The sequence below is a fragment of the Protopterus annectens genome, chromosome 1.part1 (genome assembly GCF_019279795.1).
Source record: "Protopterus annectens isolate FY-2018-M chromosome 1.part1, PAN1.0, whole genome shotgun sequence".
NCBI classification, from domain to species: domain Eukaryota; kingdom Metazoa; phylum Chordata; order Ceratodontiformes; family Protopteridae; genus Protopterus; species Protopterus annectens.
Window position 1 is genome coordinate 178,234,567 of NC_056726.1, and position 19,811 is coordinate 178,254,377.

Consider the following 19,811-nt stretch of genomic DNA (forward strand, 5'->3'; position numbering starts at 1 on the left):
TGCCTGCTGATAGTTGCGCATGGATGATCTCTGGTGCATCATGCTGCGCTACTAACCCGGAGATATGGGTATCCTTGAGGAATATGGATACACTTCCGCCCTTTGTACTGTGATCCGGTAACTGAGGCCGGAAGGTATGATATGAATTGTAACCTGGCAGTGCTGGGGTGCTCTCTTGAGCCTTGAACCAGGTTTCCGTCACTGCACAAACATCGATTTTCTCCATGCTGAGGAGAGCCTCAAGTGTCTGCATTTTGAGGTTGAGACTTCTGGCGTTGAGTAGCATTACCCTTAGTTTTTGGTTACCTGTGCTGGTTATGGTGGTTGGTTTGTCCTTTGAGCCTTGCCTAAAAAAGGCACTATGGGGACGGCAAGAGCCTTGGCCAGTATTCGAAAACCTAGGGGTGACAGGTGCAACACATCTCTGGCAAAACAGCGAGGCTTGTCTATCATGTCATCCCAGGCAGACAGACACTGGATCCCCTTAGAATGACACCAGAAGCTTAGCCAGTTGTTGAAATTGATAATTTTGTCTTTGTATTGTGGTATCATTCTAGGTGAAGATAGTATGCTACTCAAGGTCAGGGTCATACCAGCTTGGGCTACATGATCAGGGAGCTCCTCAATGTCTCTTTTCATGTAGTTCAGGGAGGTACATCTTAGATCATTCACACCAACATGTACAATGACAGCGTCATACTTGTACTTGTTCTGGAGTGACCTAAGTGCCTGTGTTATGTGGCGGATCCGAGCACCCAACAGGCAGCTGACAGTAACCTTCTCCTTGTTCAGCCTGGTGAGTGGAACATCCGTGTGCCTTACTATAGAGTCTCCTATTACTAGCGTGTTAGGTATGGTGTTTTGCCTTAAGGGCTGTTGTGAGGCACACTGCTGAGGTGAATTATGTGTTTTCTGGCTTGTGTTTGGGGGTGCAGGTTGCTTGCTTGTCTGCTTTGGAGGGCACTGTTTCTTTTTCAGATTGGTACCTAGTGCCTCTGAATATGTTTTTGTGTATTCATGCGTATGTTTTGCCGGTGCTTGTTTTGTAGATTCATGTTTGTCAGATGGTGTGATGCAAGTGTGTCCCTTATCCTCTTGACTGTCTGTTACAGTCATGGGTTGAGAGCGCTTAGCCTCCAGTCTGGCTGTGTATTTGCATCTCTCACAAGTGTTTGTGTCTAGAGGTAAGAGGAGAGGGTTGTCTGTATACATGAGGAAGTTGTGATATTGCCTCAGGATGCCCAATTCCACCAGATGAACTGGAGAGTACACCTGAAACTGACCTCTGGACATGCTTTGGAAGAGTAAATTGAACTTAAGTCCTGCGGACAATCGAGGGTCTTATGCTATATTATTATAGTGCTGTCTAGGAAATTTGGAGAATAATAGTGCTGTCTAGATTAGAACAAGTGCTGATTTCTGTTTTGCAAGTGCTGCAATAAGAGCAGCTGATCTGAAGCACTTGAGTTGAGGCTGGCCTAGTTCTAAGGGAAAATTTACAGCGCAGACTTTGTGGGGCCGAGAATAGTATACCCCAGCTAACCGGCGCTGCCCGATGCTGCTCTGTGCGCAAGACCATGCAAAAAGAGAGCTGCAGGGTTTTTCTTCTAGATAAGTGAGGAAAGTGAGTACAAGAGCTGTTTTTCTCTAAGCAAGTGAGAAAAGTAAGTACAAAAACTGTTTTCCTCTAGGTAATGAGGAAGATAGAGTGCTATAGTAATTAGTAGCTTATTTAGTGCTTACAAGTTCTGAACAAGTGCTGAGCAGGAACAAGCAAATTTAAGTGCTAAAACTAAGAATCTGTACCTGCACTAGATGAGTTACAGGACAGAAACAAGTGCAAATACAGGCTTTCAAATCAGAAAGTTGAGAGAGATGGAAGATTGCCCAAATGGCCAATAACTACAAATTCTGGGCCAGAACCACTACTTATGTGGTAGACAGGTTACCTAGTACTTACCACTCCCACTGATAAGCTAGAAGGCTTCCCTCCAACACAGAAAGGCTTGGGGGACTCAGAAGCTTACATACAGTCCTGGATACAGCAAATCTGTATCTGGAACACTAGTTACAGGAAAGGTAGGAAACAGGCTTACAGTTTTTTTTTTTGTTTTTTTTTTTTTACAGAAAAGTAGCAAAAACAGTAGTAAAAACAATTCACATGCAGTGCAAGCTAGCACACTTGAGTATGCAGCAATATTAGACCAAACACGGTTTAAAAATGCAATTAAATTAAAAAGGACTAAAAGCAAGTGCAGAAAGAGTTTATTAGGTAGAATGTGGTAAAGAGATGAGATGGGGGAGTGTCCCAGATCAAATCTACAGTGGGGCGGGCAACTGCAAAAGCCACCAAATTTAAACTACAAACCAAAAATAGGGAGGGTAGGTGGGACAAAACAGTTTCAACAGAGATCTAAGCAAAAACTAACAGTACAAACTTTAAAACCAAAAAAATATTCTCAGCTCTGTATATTTGCCAATCAGTCTCTCAGAACAGTGAGACAACAGTTTCAACACAGATCTAAGCAACAATTAAACTCTATAACCAAAAAAATATATACTCAGCTCTGTATAATTGCAGATAATATGTAAGGCAGTCTCTCAGAACACCCATCTCATTTCCTCTCTGCTTTTACTGGCTGGTGTGAGTAAGCACAAAATTATCATTTTGTGAAATAACTCCCCTTCAACTATTTAAATGTATTGGCCATCCTACTGTATTCCATAGTACCATAATACAAAAGTGACCACCCCCTTTCAATCTATCTTGCTGTTTTAAAAATAGTGACTCTCCACTAAAACTTAACTTTTTAGACAGGTAAAACTTAAGTTACCTACTTTCACACTTAACTCCTATAGTGCACACTGCAGTGTTTAGAATAAACATTTTTTTTTCATCTTACCTTTAAGCATCTATTGCAAGACCACCAATTATTTGGGAGCCCACATTCTGCCTCTCAGTAGTCATCTTGGGATTAGTGTTTCTATTTTCTCCTGGTGAAAGAAGGAGTGTAGTTACATTATTTCCTGGAGACTGCTGATCACAGTCGCTTAATAACTGCTTTATAGGTGACAGCTTGGAATCTGCACATATATTTTGATCCTGGTGAGAATAGGAGCAGAGTGCATTGATTCCTGACTCCTTCTGGTTGGAGAATGAGTGTCTGTGCTTAATGTATCTGACTGGTCTGGTTGCTATTTGAGACATCTACCAGGAAAAGGCTACAAGCCTGCAGACCCTTGCATCATCTGAGACAAGACTCTGGATCACCAATCATGCCGTGGCCTGCTTCTCTTCTTAGGATTGGAGCTAACATTTTGCTTCTGGTGAGAGAAAAAGCAAAGGAGTATTGTATCCCAACAGAGGGAAGCTGTGCTGAGACCAGTATTAGTAGTAAACAGGCAGTAGCCATTCATGTGACTCCCCTCTTTTTATCATTCTTGACAAGCTAATTCTTTATTTTTCAGTAAGTACTGCTTGATTTCTTTCTAACTTCAGAATATCTACCTAAACACTTCATCCTTAAATTTCCGGGTCTACGTATTAGTTTCCCCTCAAGTGTTTAGCAGTGCTCTGTACAGACTCAGTCACCTTGAGTGACATTTTTCCTGTAAATGGAATATATATAATGAAACAGCCCCTGTACTTAGTAATAATGACCATCCCTCCTGGCATGTCTAAAGGTCAGTTCCCTGTGCTTTCTCCTATTAAACTGCTGAACCTAGGCATTCTGAGGCAGTGTAGCAACTGCCTCATGTACACAGACAACCCTCTCCTCTTACCTCTCAACACTCAGACTTGTAAGAGATGCACTTACATATCCAAATTGGAAGCCATGGACTATCAAGTCAAGATGGAATAGCTGGAACACCTGCGCTACACAACATGCAACACATAGCCCTCCAGAACACCCACCATTACAGCTCTCACATAAAAACACAAACCACACACCCAACTTCGCAGAGGCTCTCAATAGAAATCTACCCAGACAGCAGAGACCTCCAAGGCAGAAACACACTCGACCACCACAATATAGCACAAACCACAAAACACATGGCTCACCTACAAAGTGTGCCCCTCAATCTAAGTCCCTAAGGCAAAACAGCTTGCCCAATGCACTAATCATAGGTGACTCGATAGTGAGGCACACTGATGTCCCACTCACTAGGTTGAATAAGAAGTTAACAGTCAGCTGTCTATCAGGTGCCAGAATCTGACACATAACACATGCACTCAGGTCACTCCACAACAAGTACAAGTATGACTCTGTCACTGTCCATGTGGATGTGAATGACCTGAGATGCACATTCCTGGACTACATGAAAAGAGACATGGAGGAGCTCTCAGAATATGTGGCCCAGGCAGGTATGACCCTAGCCCTGAGCAGCATCCTACCATCACCCAGAATGATACTGCAGTACAAGCAGAAACTTATTGACTTCAACAATTGGCTAAGTTTCTGGTGTCATTCTAAGGGGATCCAGTATCTCTCTGCTTGGGATGACATGATTAACAGACCTCGATACTTTGCTATAGATGGCCTGCATCTGTCACCCCTGGGTTTCTAGATACTGGCTAAGGCTCTTGCCACCCCTATAGTACCTTTTTAGGCAATGTTCCAAAGACCAAATTACCACCATAACAGCTATAAATAAATGCAATCTGAGGGTCATGCTGCTCAGTGCTAGAAGTCTAAATGTCAAGATGCACTTGCTCGAAGCACTCCTCAAAATGGAGAACATCGACATTTGTGTTGTAATGAAGACCTGGTTTAAAACAACAGAAAGCACACCTGCACTACCAGGCTATAACTCATTCCAGATCTTACAACCACAGAACATGGACCGAAGCTCCAAAGGTGGTGGTGTCTCCATATTCATAAAGGATATGCACACCTCCAGAGTAGTAGCCCAGCATAACGCATCTGAGATACTTCAGGTACAACTAACATTGGGTAAGATGGCGATTCAGGTCATAGCCTGCTATATCTCCCCAACCATGTTCCAAGACTCACACTCCATGTTCCTAAGCACCCTGGAAACTATTAGGGTACAACCCAACACTCTCATACTAGGTGACTTCAACTACCCCTACATCAACTGGGAAAACTATTCATGCACCAATACACTGGCCTAAAGCTTCCTGGAATTCATCAATTCCAATGCCCTGGACCAGTTCATTCTTACCCCCACTAGAGGAAGCAACATACTTGACCTGGTTATTACTAACATAGGCAACCATTGCTCTATACCAATAGTCAATTCCTCCCTGGTTAAATCCGACCACAAACTAATTAGCATATAAAACCACATCTCACGCACTCCCCCCACAAAGATAACCATCATGAAAAACTTCTTCAAAGCTGACTTTAGACTCCTAAAAACAGAGGTAGCTAACTTCATGGCACCCATGTCAATGGAAAATAGATGCATGACTGCTAAATCATACACCAATGCACTGTACAAACACATACATAAATGCATGGAACTAGCCATACCCAACAGAACCAAGATGCTCTCCAAAAACTGGAAACCAATCTGGTGGTCCCCTGCCATTAATAAACTCTACAATGGAAGGAAGAAACTGTTGCAGAAAAAGGCTGAAGTCCCAAGACTTGAAAAACTCCATTATTAGCCTCAACAAAAAGTTGATATCTCTCATCAAAACCTCTAAAGCCAGCTATGAAGGCAGAATTGCAGCAGACACTAAAAACAACCACAAAGCCTTGTATAGTTATATCAAGAATCTCTACAGCAATAACCAGGTTTGCTCTGAGTTACCGCACAATGGTACCTTGTACCTCCCATACTGTGCCAACAGATATTGCCAACATACTGGCCGACAGATTCAGTGCCAGCTTTACCCCTCTCCACCCAAAAGGACCAATCACAATACCAGAAGAATGCCAGGCACCCAGCATTACTGCAGCACAGGTTAAAGCTGCATTGTCCAAGACCAAGAATGCAGCTTCCATGGGACCCGACAATATCCCTGGATGTGTTCTACATGAGCTACAAAGTGAACTGGCACCACATTTGTGTGCCCTGTTCAATCACAGCCTCACCTCAGGCTTTGTCCCTACTGAATGGTGCATTGCTACAGTCATCCCTCTCCATAAAGGGAGAACGACTACAGACCCTGGGAATTATCGCCCCATTAGCCTGATGAATCCGATATGTAAGGCTATGGAGCACATCATCATGGCCCTAATTAACAAAGATATAGGAAATCTCCAAACTCTAGATCCCACACAATTTGGTTTTGTGAAAGGTAGATCATGCCTTCTCAATCTGGTTGGCTTCTTTGAGTCAGTCACCAGAGCTGTGAATGAGGGCAAGGCAGTTCATACAGCCTACCTTGATCTGGCCAAGGCCTTTGATGCCATTCCCCACTCAGGAATTATTTATAAATTCACCAAACTAGGCATCAACCCCTGTATCACTAGGTGGGTTGCAAATTGGCTCACAGATAGAACCCATAGTGTGAAAGTAGCAGACTCCAAGTCAGACTGCTGACCAGTCACGAGTGGAGTCCCACAGGGATCAGTCCAGGGTCCTCTCCTGTTTGGCATCTACTTCTCAGAAGTCTAGGCCAACACGGAGGGAACTCTGGCTGACCTACTTTGTACACGACTGCAAGCTGGGAGCCATTATTAACTCCCCAAGTGATATAGACATCCTACAGAAAGGCCTCACTGAGACCAATGACTGGTGTTGAAACCATGGCCTTAAGCTTGATGCATCATCATCCCCTTTGCTAAAAACTCATTTCCACTAATTACCACATTGATGAGAGCCCACTGAACACTGAAGGGGTTATAAGAGATCTGGAGCCACAGGTTGACAGCAACCTCTCCTTCGACCACCACATTGCCACTGTGGTCAGAAAGTACTTCTATGTGGCACATCTCATTACCAAGGGTTTTGCATCCAGGAAGAAAGAGGTCATCATCTCTCTTTACTCTTCCCTCATTAGGCCAATCATCAAGTATAATGCCCCATTTGGCATGTACCTCACTAGACACATGCAGCAGCTGGAAAGGCCACAAAAGTACCTCACGAAGAGGATCCTAAGCCTTAAACACATGTCCTACATGGACAAAAAACTCCAGCTATTCTATGTCTCATATCATCTACTAAGAGGCGATCTCTGCTTGACTTACAAAGCCATGTCTGACCCAGCTCTGTTAGAAATGCTACATCTAAAGAAATCCCAATCCCTCCACACCACATGTTCCAGAGACCTCAACCTCATTACCACAACATGCTGAAGGGACAGGTTCATAACCCAGATGCTGCCCATGACCTGGAATAGACTTTCCATACATGTCAAGCTGAGCATCTCACTAGCCCTCTTAAAAAGAAATCTTGATGAGTGGATGGGAAATAAAAAGTTCACAGTGGGGATCACTCCAGTGCTCTACTTGACAGAGGCACTGGGAATTAACGTCGGGCAGCACAATGCCAGGGCGCTTCTATGGACTAGGCTTGTAAAGGCTCCAGGGCCATTAGCCTAGTACACACCTATGAACCTATAAACCTGCTCGTTTTCCTCTTTTCCTTGGTCTGTCACATCTCCTGCATTTTTTTCCATTGTTTTTTGCTGTTAATCTGGGAAACAAAGCAAGTGCAGCACACTGGATGAATCTTAATCATTATCCCCAGCTCGCAGAGTGTTTCAGGCCTCACAGAGGCTGCAGACAGCAGCCCTGCAAACCATTCGCAAGATGAGCCAGATTCTAGCAGATTCAGCAAGGTAAATCTTTCATATATCCTTCTAATATATTCAAAAATTTGGTAAAAATTGCATTTTCTTGAAAAAAAAAACGATGAAGAAGAGTTAGAGTGAGCATTGCATTCACAAGGTGAAACAGCTGCAGCCATACAGGGTGCCGCCTTTTATTTATTTATTTTTTTTTCACGTGATTCCATCACAGTGGTTCTACAGCATTATTTAGTTGTTGTTACCCATCCCTAGTGTGCTGACTCTCCAAAGTCATGAAATTGTGAGTACCATTATACGTTTATGTTGTAAAGAAGTGGAGAGCTTTTGTGCTGTCTTTTCACCAACCTGCAAATTCCTGAATTTTTTCCCCATGGTCTACCCTCTGCTTCCCCTTTTTTTCCCATGGCCCTATCAACCCCTTTTTTACATGTTTAATCTGGTCAAAACATAGAATAATACACAAAACATTAAAAATCCTTTACTTTTTGTTCTCAGAATTTGCACAAATCTTGGCATCGTGCACAAATATTGAGTGATGACGAATGGTGTTGCACATCCTATGGCAAAATCTGGTGAGTTTTTGCCATTGCTCACACTAGCCCAGTTACCTTCATGCAAATGTGTTTAAATCCACTGCACCATGGGAATACAGATTAAATGCCCTACTTTGAAACAGTTACTTTAACAGTGCTTAGGCTGCTGGATGTAATGAAATATAAGTTTCTATGTGAAATGTTGAGATAATTCCCATCTGTATATTGATATTTTTGGATAGTGTCAAGGATTTGATTACAGCTGTATGTCAAATTATTTCATGACATTTTATATTCCTATCATATGTTTAAATCCAAATATCTGTATTTATTTCCAGTTACAACATTTCATTAACATAGCATTTAAATAGTGTACCATGAAAGAATTTACAAAAGCATTCCATCCCTAACAGGAAAACTTATTAAACCACCCTTATCCTGTTTATGTCTTTAATGTTGGTAATACTTTCCTACCCCTTCTTGCTCCCAGCAAATACTTCATTGAGCAGATCATGACAGTTTAATAATGAGGAAACATCTAAGAGCAACACACCATAAAGACAGTCCTTAATGGACCATAAACAAAACTCTTGCTATTTCTCTGTCCATATCTTCTCTCCTCACCCTTTCCTGTTTAGTAAATTGTCATTCTTTCTTCAATTGTGTGACTTAAAGTTTGTCAATTAGGAGTTCCTTTGAGGCATGCTGAGATAAAGCTCAGATCTACAGATTGATTTTTGTATACTTTCAAGAGTTCTACTCCAGAAATATGTCAAAATGTTATTGGCTGTTTTTATAAGACTACTTCTGCCTGCATATTATTTTGAGTCCCTATTATCCTGCTTGTGTCATAATCTACTTGGCCCCTGCCTCCCTCCCTTCATCTATGCACCTTCCCCCTTCTGTGGCATCATTATTATTCCTCTGCATTTGTGCAATGCCTGGCACCAAGCAGCACCTGCAACTTAGGGGAAATGGAAGTACATGGCTGATGACAAAATCTTGTGAGTTTTTGCCTTCAGCCACATTACTTTGTTGCCCTTTGCACTATTGTACTTAGCCTCACTGCACTATGTACACTTCATGCTAATCTTGAGTTGAATGTACACCACATATGATGTTCCAGTTGCAAACGTTATTAGGAAGTATGCTACCAAAATATTCCTGGCTTCACAACAAATATGTAAATCATGACACATAACAACTTAAGATAACACATCTCTGTTCAGCATACAGTCATTTATTATGCTGCTGGTTGTAATGTATTACCTTATGTACTGTTAAAATTCTCATTACTGTGACAAAGCCTGATACCTACATTCTCCATTGTCTCATTGTCTTACCTTATGTACTGTTAAAATTCTCATTAATGTGACGAAGCCTGATGCCTACATTCTCCATTATCTCATTGTCTGTGACTGCCCATTCAACCCAGAAATATTAACTTTGTGTAGTAACATTTACTGTGCAATGTGTGAAAGTCATATTCGATATTTTATTTATATTATTATTACGTATGTAAGTGTTGTCTACATCTTAGCAACCCATCATTATTCTGCTTACGCTTCAGTCATTGTTATATTTTCTGACCCCTGCTTTCTCCCTATTGGAAACATTTAATTGTACATAACATGACAGATTACTTATCAGGAAAACCATAACATTAGCACACTCCAAGGATGTAAAAAAATGCCCCAGAAAAATATAATATTCTTTGTGTGTCTCTATCACTCTTGCTGTGTCTCTGTCCATTCCCACTTCTGCGTTATCACTTTTTGCTCTTTCATATTTATTAGGCTAATGGATGTTATGACATGTTATGAGATTTTGCAATTGTCATGAGGGAAATGAAGAGTAATACATGCATTCTCCTTACCTCAGCCTGTTGTCATAATTGAAAGTTGTGAAGTCAGAGTTCCTATGTAATGTGGTTAGATAATACTCAGGTCTGTTGATTTGTTTTAGAATACTGTCAAGGTTCTAATCCAGATGTATGATGAAGTTTGTATGACTCCTGTGGTTGTAAGTGTTGGTTACACCTTTCCTTAACACACAATTATCCTGCTGCTGTATTAATGTGCTTGCTTCCTGTTGAAAACACTGTCTTGTACAGACCTTGCCTGAATAATTATGTTAAATATCCAAAGAGTAACACAATGCAAATATGTGCAGAAATGAACCTTAAACTAATCTCCTAGCAAGTCTGTATGTGTATTCTTGTCAATGACTCTCCACCTCTTCCCACCCCTTTTGTGCCATCAAATAAACCTCCTTAATTCAAAAATGTTTCCATAAGCCATGTTTCCACCAGTAATAACAAGATTGGACCTCCGTGTGTTTCATAATACACTTGTAGTATGAATATAATGATTGAAAAACTGCAACTTTTAGGACAAGTATGTAAATCATGACACCTGAAATATGACAATAACACATACCTGTTCTTTCTTCCATCAGATTCAGACATGGTTGCATGAGTATAATGTTTATTTGTGCAAACGTTGGCACAGAGCATCATAGACTACTTCTAATTTCCATTCTAAGTTATATGATTGTGCATGTACTAATACTTTGCCAAATGTTGTGTCTGAAAAAAAAGCATGAGTACACCATTCATTAACAACATCTAAAAAGAAAAAAATAATTTTTGAAAATCAGTAATGGGCATAAAATGTGAGTAAGGAGTACTGTCCATACCTGGGATGGACTTTCCAAATTCAATAAAGTGAAGGCTGAATTAAATTCAGAAAAAAAAGGGCCATCCAAAGTATTGTTCTGAAGACGTGATATAGTTGGCAAAACCCACTGAAAAGCAGAAGTTAACATTCACTCATAGAGACTCCCTAAACTGTCTTGTACAATGTCAAGGATTCCATGTTTATCAGAAACTGGAATACCTTAAGAGTTGTATAATGTAATCATATAACATTCCTTGGATAAAAGTTATTTGCCCATATAAGGAAAAACAACTTATTCCCTTCCTTGCAATTAGTAAGTAAGTGAAGGACTAGATAGGTCTCATTAGTTAAAGTAATAAAATAAGTTAATATAGTGACTGACAAGGAAGGTGGTTCATACCAAAATAGTCCAGTAGTTAAATTAATAAAATAAGTTGACTGTGGAAATTGTCAGGGTAAAGCCTGCAGTTAACAATACGCTAAGGAAAGTAGGTGTAGAATCCAAGGAAGAGATGTGTGAATCTCATACACAATAATAAGGGAAAATTCTTAGAAAACCAAGATGCCTCAGATGTAGGCATAGGCACATTTTTGTCTTGGTTAAAGATGAAGAAAAGCATCCCATCAGTAACATAAATAGAAAATTATATTATTTAGTTACAAAGAGAGAGAGAGAGAGAGAGAAAATGCCCTTGGATAAAAATGGGCCTTTACAACCCTAATATACTATTTGCTGGATAGAAACTTGGTATTAATTACTGACCATGCCACTCTACAATGGCTCCATCTGTGGAAAGACTAAAATCTAAAGCTGCCCAAATGGGTTTTGACCCTCCTGATCCACAATTTTTGGATCCAGTATTGTCTAGAAGCAGTCGTTCAAATATGAATGGTCTGTCCTGGGCTTAAACCCCATCCAAGAATAACAAAGCTACTGGTTCTACACGAGAGAGTGGTCAAGTCAGTTGGTATAGTGGCATTTTCAGGGAAGACTGCATGGCTTATTGTGGGGTTATATCTGCTAAGGTTGCCTTTAACAGATGATATATTACAGGAAAGAAATACAGAGCAGGACTGGTATTGCTACAAGCTCTACAAAATGCTACACACCTTTCCAAGTGTACATTTTGAAATATCTGATTAGTACCTGTACCTACTACTGGTATACAAAGTGGATGAAGCAAGGCAAACTTGAGCAAACAATACTGATTTAAAAAGAAAACATAAAATATGCCACTGTAGTGGCCTTTTAACAATGGTGGAATTAGGTTTTGTCTAGCTGCAAACATTTGTGTAAATAACAGTTTTATATAGAAGTTCTGAAACTTCAAACATTTTATATGGAGATCACAGCACAGAGTGGAAGAGAAAATGTATCATTTTCCTCACTGTAGTGCAATTTTGGGGTTGGTATGTTTATTTAGCAGGGGGCATGGGGGTGCAGGAGGCCCCCCCCCCTGCAAAAATGTAAAAAAAAAATTGTCTTTTTTTTTTTAATTACAATTTTGAAGTTTCAAAACTTCGATCTTATGGTCTCGGCATTCACACACACACACAGAGACATATATGTATATACATATACACATATAGATATAGATATTATTTTTAAATGTTTATAAGACCTTTTCTATATGCAGGCTGCTGCATATGGATAGTGCACAAGGCATAAGCTTCTTTAAATACTTCAACAAATGCAATGCAACGACAGATGAAACACATAATACACAAATTAAAACAGCATTAGCAATAACTGTCATTGTGTGACATGCTGTTAGCAATGTATGTTGTACGTTGCTAGGATTACTTACTGCAGTGCAATACTTACGAGACCATTTGGTATGTAGCATAAGTGCACGTTGGACCCAGTATCACTTTGCCTATGGTATTATTATACTGCAAAAAAATGTAAAAAAATGAATATTACTATTCAGTAAAACTTACAGTAATTAGCGAGCAAGCAAATTAAAAACAATATAGCTTATAAACAGTGAATTATCTCATTTTGTACTTCTTATTTCCTGCTATAAGACATCACCTCTATAACTTTACTCTCGCAGTACATATAACAATTAGCATCCAAACACCTCAGAAACATGTAGGACTGCCCATAGTAGCATCAGTGCTCACAGTGCAGATAGTACTATAAGCAAATTCCAGCAGAAATGAAACTGTGCAAAACAGTTAAACATACCTGCTCTGCAAAGTGTTAGATTCACTACAGGAAGTGCAGCAGGTAGTGAGTGAGCTGTGATAAAAACATCACAGTTTCAAAGTGGTATTTAATATGATCTTTACAAAAAGTATCACAATACTTGGTTATTTTTATCATGTATACATAAATTCCCTGACTAACACTGACTTGCACAAGTCCATGAAAAATCACAAGGAGCCTATGCCACAATTGCTTTCACGACATATGTGTTAGCATTGGAGAAAATGTTATTAAAGGCTGAAGAAACAGGTAAACATTCCACAAAAATAATAATTCCTACACTAAAATTAGCTAGTTATGAACTGTATCACACTATAAGCTGGATTCATAAAACCTTTCCACATCATGGTAAGTGAGTTTGTGTGATGAGGAGTGACACAGAGACTGTGTACAATTCGAGTGAGCTGAAGTAACATGTACACAGCTGTATTATATTCTAATGCCACCTATTGATGCACAGCTGTGTTATACGCTAATGCCACGTAATGAAGTGCCATGTGTGACAATGAGGCCAAATAACACAGTGTAGTAATTCAAAAGCATTTCAATGCCAAGCAGTAATGCTGCACTCACCATAGGTTGTTACATGACCACATACTGTTAGGCATTGCCACAGCCATTGTAAATGCATAACTAGATTAGGTCCTTATAGCAGCTGCTATAGCTGCTGGTGCACAACATTGCCACAAAAGCACTGGGTCTTCTGACTGCACTCAATGTCTCCTGCTCCCCATGACAATGACAAAGTTGCCCATTATAATGTGTACAGGCAAGAAGTAGTGGGCATATGTTGGCCTCATGAGGAACCCTGTAAGAGCTGTAGAGTACCCATCTCAGTAGATTCAAACCTTTTACCTATATACTGCTTTGCACACCAACATGAAAAACAGACATGTTCACGGCATACATGCATCACTTGTTTGTAGTGAGATGACTAGCTCTCTATTTTTCAAGCATGCATACCCATTATTTCCAGGTGCCTGTCACCTTGTGTGTGGTTGCTACTTTTCTGAGTTGTGCATACAGGCCTAGTCAGAGTATGCATGGGACAGTTGAGGGGTGGGGGGTTTGTGTTGAGAGTCGACAGTGGGGTAGAGTTAGGGTCATAGGTCATGTTCATAGGTTCATAGGTGTTTATTAGGCTAATGGCCCTGGAGCCTGGGTACGGTATAGCTGTGTACCCATTGGAGGGATCACTGGCACAAAGGTGGTTGGTGGTATGGGGTGTACAGTCATACAGGGGAATGTTTGGTTGCGGTCTCTGGTAGGGGGTATGGATGGGGCCCATGTTGGCATATTGCCCATGCATCATCTCCATCATATGCCCCTGCTGTTCATACTTTCACTAGACATATCTCTTTGTGTGTGTGTGTGTGTGTGTGTGTGTGTGTGTGTGTGTGTGTGTGTGTGTGTGTGTGTGTGTGTGTGTGTGCACCCGGGTGCGCGCATGTGTGTGCGTGCTATGTGGTATTCCCTGGTGCCTAGTTAATAACCTTATAGTCTTTGCAAAACATCTGCTGAGATAGCTTTGTCTATTGGACATGATTGCTGCTCTGCTATGGTACAGCACAGTGCCTCATAGTAATGTTGGGTTTCATTACAATTATGCAACTACACATGATATGTCTTTGCACATGTCCTTTAGGCCTGTCCACAGGGCCACTACCCAATCCCCATGACATCTTATATTCATCATCATCAACCTCACCTATGGCTTCCACCCCAATACACACAATCCTGGTAATAGAGAGAGTGACACCACACACCTGTCTGTACATCCTACAATAACAATCTGGGGGTTATGTACCTAGGTATTACTATCCAAGGAGGCCCAATAACGTATGTAACACCTGTGTAGTACTACATTAAGTAGCACTCTGTGTAGTCATCTGAAACAGAACTAACACTATTTTTCTCTACCCCGCCTTCTCCCTCTCTTTGTCATTGCACTGTCCTTCTTTTTTCTATTTTATTTGAGGTTTCTTGTTTCATTTCTGTACATTAATGTTGCAATCTTCTGCAGCCATCTACTATGGCTATGCCAATGGCATGGCACAGGTCCTCACCCCACCTTCATATCCACCCTTCTCCTACCACCTTTCCACCCATCTTCAGGCTTGCCTCCCCCACAGGTGAAGAGAGGGTGGCCTGGTGGAGTTCATAGGTTCATAGGAAGCTACTAGGCTAAACACCCTAGAGCCCTTACAAGCCTATCCATATTTATCCCAAATTGCCCCAACTGTCAGTGATTAGGTGAGTGAAGTTCACAGATGTAAGGGTCTATGTTTGTTAATACTAGCTTCCTCTGTCCAGGAGGGACATAAGCACCACCTCAGGAGTGAAGTTGCAGTCACCAATCCATTGAGCTAGGTTACGTTTGAAGAGGGTCAGGGAGGGGCTCTGTTTCACATTAATTGAAAGCTTGTTCCAGAGAACTAGCAGTCTCTGGGAGGTGTATCTAACTCTCCAACATGACCTGTTCATGTCAGAGGCTAGGTTAAGATCCCTGGAGCAAGTGACCCTCCTGCAGTTTGATTTACGAATGTGTAGCATTTCCATCAGGGCTGGGTCAGAGACTGCCATGTAAGCCAGGCACAGGTCACCCCTTAGCAACCTATAGGAGACAGAATATAGTGACAGGGCATTCAGTCTTTTTCATGTAACACCTGTTTTGTGTAACCTGTAATTTCTTGGTGAGAAACCTCAATGGTCTCTTCAATTGTTGCAGCTCTCTGGTGAGGTGTATACAAAAGGGAGCATTGTACTCAACTACTGGTCTAATGAGGTCAGAGTACAATGGAATTATAGCATCCTTACATACCGATGTGATGCCTTTACTTATAAGATGTGTCACATGGAAGGATTTTCTTACTACTCCGGATACATGGCGGTCAAAGTTCATAATGCTATCAACCTGAGTACCCAGATCACATACCACTGGGTCTACACTTAGGGGGTTGCTGTCTATAATGTAATTAGCAGGGATGTCAGCTTTCACAAAGGGAATAATAATGCATTTTTTTGCATTTAACTTTAATCTGTGCCTTTGGCACCAATCATTTGTCTGCATTAACCCTGTCTGCAGTATATTAACATTGTTGGGGGACTCAGTAATTGCTCCTAATTTGCAACCATCAGCAAACTTGACCAGCCGCAGGCCATCCTGTTTGCCTGGACTTCTGAGGAATTAATTCTAAACAGTAAGGGGCCCAGCATAGAACCCTGTGGTATGGCACTGGTGACTGGTCTTTTGCTAAAAGTGATGTCATCCACTTTGACAGTATGTTCCTGTCAGTGAGCCAGTTGGCTACTCATCTGGTAATGCAGGGGTTAATTCCCAATTGGAAGATTTTCTCTATAATACCTGAGTGGGGGACTGTGTCAAATGCCTTGGCCAGGTAAAGATACGCAGTATGAACTCTCTTCCCCTCGTCCAAGGCCTAGGTGACTTTCTCGAAGAAGTCAACCATGTTTAACAGGCATGATCTACCTTTAACAAATCTGAACTGTTTTGGGTCCAGAGTTTGAAGATTACCTGTGTCCTTGTTAATAAGGTATATGCCTTTTTTTAATTTCTCCATGTCTTTTGGGTTTCTAATACCATGATAGGAATGGACCCCATTCCTAAGTCAAAGTATAATTAAAGTTCATAAAATTAGTATTGTTTCAATCTTTGATGTTAGCCAGAAGTACTCTTCGCAAAACCATAATTCACACAGTATGACTCCTTCTGCAATTCATATGAAGTTACATGTATCACTAAAATCTCTAAGTATGGTTGTAAATTCTTTTTAAAAGACCCATTGCTCCTACTACTATTGGAACTGTTTGGGTATCCTTTTTCCACATTGCCCTCATTTCTCCCTGTAGATCCTTGTATTTTATGACTTTATGTCTCTCTGTATGTGAGACACTGTAGTCCGTGGGTGTAGTGATTTCAAAGATCAATGCTACTTTTATCTTCTTTCCATTGACTACTATGTCTGAATTTCTTGTATCTATTTCTTGAGCTGTTGGTAATGGGTGATCACATGTGATATCAACTTTATACTTTTCTATAGTGCTTTGTGACTCATTTTTCTAACAGTTTTCACCTACTTCAATATTATAATGTTTGCATAATCTCCAATGCAACAGTCTTGCCACATTATTATGCCTTTCAGTATGCAGTCCTTCTGCCATTAGTATATCACAACCAGCAACAAGATGTGCGACTGTTTCCATTTCTGTTTTACGAAGCCTACATTAGTCTGCTTCTCCCACATGTTCAATGGACTTTGTAAACCAATGTGTATGTAGTCCACTGTCTTCAGCTGCCTGTATTAACCTTTCATCTTTTGGTTTAAATTCATTTCTCCTCAACGATTCCTGCATTCGATCTTGATCAACATGAGGTTGTTCCAAGAGTTTTCTGTACTTGAAACTACATTTATACATTTTCCACATCTCTTGCCTTCTCATCTGATCCTTCACATTATATTCTTTCTTTTCTTTTTTTGACACATTCAGTTGCTGCCTAATTTTTAGCTACTTCTAGTCTGATTTCCATTCTCACTTGACACCGATATGTTTCTGTTAAACTAGGCAGGGATGTTATCTTAGTCTTATTCTCCTCATGTTTTAAAACTTTCACTATGTTTGGGTCTTGTCAGACATGTATGCAGTCCTACGATTGCAGATACATGTAATCAATTTCGAGGAGGTCCATACCTCCTGCAGAGCAGTGAATATATAGTGTTGGTATACACTGATTTTTATAGATCATTTCATAAGCATGAACCATCCTTTTTGTTTTCCTGTCCAACCGATTCAATACCTTTTAGGTCAGTCACTCCAAAACTATAAGTTAGGACAGGAAAATTAAATTGGTTTATAGCTTGGACTTTGTTCCTAGATGTCAGTGGTGTTTTCAGTATTAAATTTAGTCTTCCAAATTATTTCTTACTAAGATTTATTCGCATTTGTTGATGTTTTATTGTTGATCCTTCATAAATTCACAAATATTTATACAATCCCTCTTCCTCAAGTTCTTTCATATTACATTCCTGTCCTAGGCTGATGTTTCCTTGGTGCTGTAGCGTTCCTGCTTTAAAGGTTGCTTTTACACATTAATCAAGACCAAATGACATTCTTATATCAACTGAAAAAGTTTTGACCACTTGCAGTTGTGCTTCTAGTTCCTCATCTGATGAACTATATAGTTTTAAACCATCCACAAAAAGAAAAAGAGAAATCTTTACACTTTGCTGTTTTCTGGGAGCCAAATTGTAGCCATGACCTAATCTGTTAAATAGATGGCTTAATGGGTTAAGGGCAAGCTAAAAGAGTAGCAGTCACAAAGAGTCACCCTGGAATATCCCCCTTTGAATTTTTAGCCATGGAATAATAATTTGTCTTTTATCTTGGCTTAACTGCAAAGTAGTTTGTCGCTGTGTCATGGTCACTCTAGTGTAACTGACTGGTGTAGGGTATATCATATACATTTTTAAGCACTTTTTTATCCATGAATGTGGGATATTTAGATTCTTCCCCTTTTTACAGTTTTCCATTATGACTTTATTTAACAACAAATGATCCTTTGTTCCATATGACTTTCTTTTGTTACCTTTTTGTTCTAGTACCATGACTGTGTGTTCTTCTAAATGGCTGCAAACTCTGTCTGCATCAATTCCAGTGTATAGTTTATACATCATTAGAAGGCAAGTTATTGGTCTATAGTTTTTAGGATAGCTCCCAGGTTCTCTCTTAAGTAGGGGTATTGTTTTTCATGTTGTTAACCAGGTTGGTGACTGTTTGGGGTGCACGTATAAGTAGTTCTTACTCATGGCTAAATGTTCATGTAAAGATGTTAATACTTTTAGCCAGAAGTTAGGTACTGCATCTGGGCCTGGGGTTTTACAATTAGGAGCTTTTCTTAATTTTGTTTCCATCTCTCTGCCCATTATTTCATCCCATTTCATATCCTGTACATTTGAACTTCTTATTCTTTTACTTCTTCTACCCATTCATTATTTTTGCTATGTTCCACAGGATCTTCATAAATATTTCTCCAAAATCTAGTACTTTTTTTTTTGGTGGTGTTTCAAATCCTTTTGTCTTGCTTCCCAATTCTGTATAAAACTGTTTGAGGTGATCAGTAAGTTCCTTGTTTTGTACTTTTAATTTATATTAATCTGCATATCTTCTAAGTTTTTCTGCCTGTGCTGATATTTTTAGTTTATTATTTGTGACAATGTGCAATAGGTCCTGATCTGTTCTGATACTGCACGTTGCTTTTATCACAGCTATCTTTCTGAGTATTTTTGATCTGTTCTCTCTTCTATACTCTTCTAATAGTGATACTTCTTGTCTTAATTTGTTTGTAGTTTTCTCTTCTCGATACTTCCATGATGGCATTTGATTTCTCCCATTCCATTCCCTTACTGCCCTGTGTTTTTGTGGTAAGATTTTATCTGTTATTTAGTTGCACAGTAATATATCCGATTTACTTCTGTTATATCATGAATTTCTATGAGCGGTCCTAATTACTGTGTTCATTTGTTTTATCAGACTTCTAACTTTTTGGGTTTTATTGACTTTCTGTAGTCTATTTCTTTCATCGATGTTAATATGTCTGTCCATCTCTGTTAAACCACACAGCTCTTCTCTTAGATCATTTTCTT

At 40.0% G+C, this 19,811-nt stretch overlaps 1 protein-coding gene across 1 annotated transcript in view; it reads right to left on the bottom strand.

The window, feature by feature from the left end:
• LOC122804231 (heat-stable enterotoxin receptor-like) overlaps positions 1–12,824 on the bottom strand; it is a 1,796,602-nt gene extending 1,783,778 nt beyond the window's left edge. The window contains exon 1 of the mRNA XM_044073980.1: positions 12,763–12,824. Within this exon, the coding sequence (XP_043929915.1) occupies positions 12,763–12,770 (8 nt within the window). The 5' untranslated portion in view covers positions 12,771–12,824. The remainder of the gene's footprint in view (positions 1–12,762) is intronic.
• Positions 12,825–19,811: the final 6,987 nt, after the last annotated feature.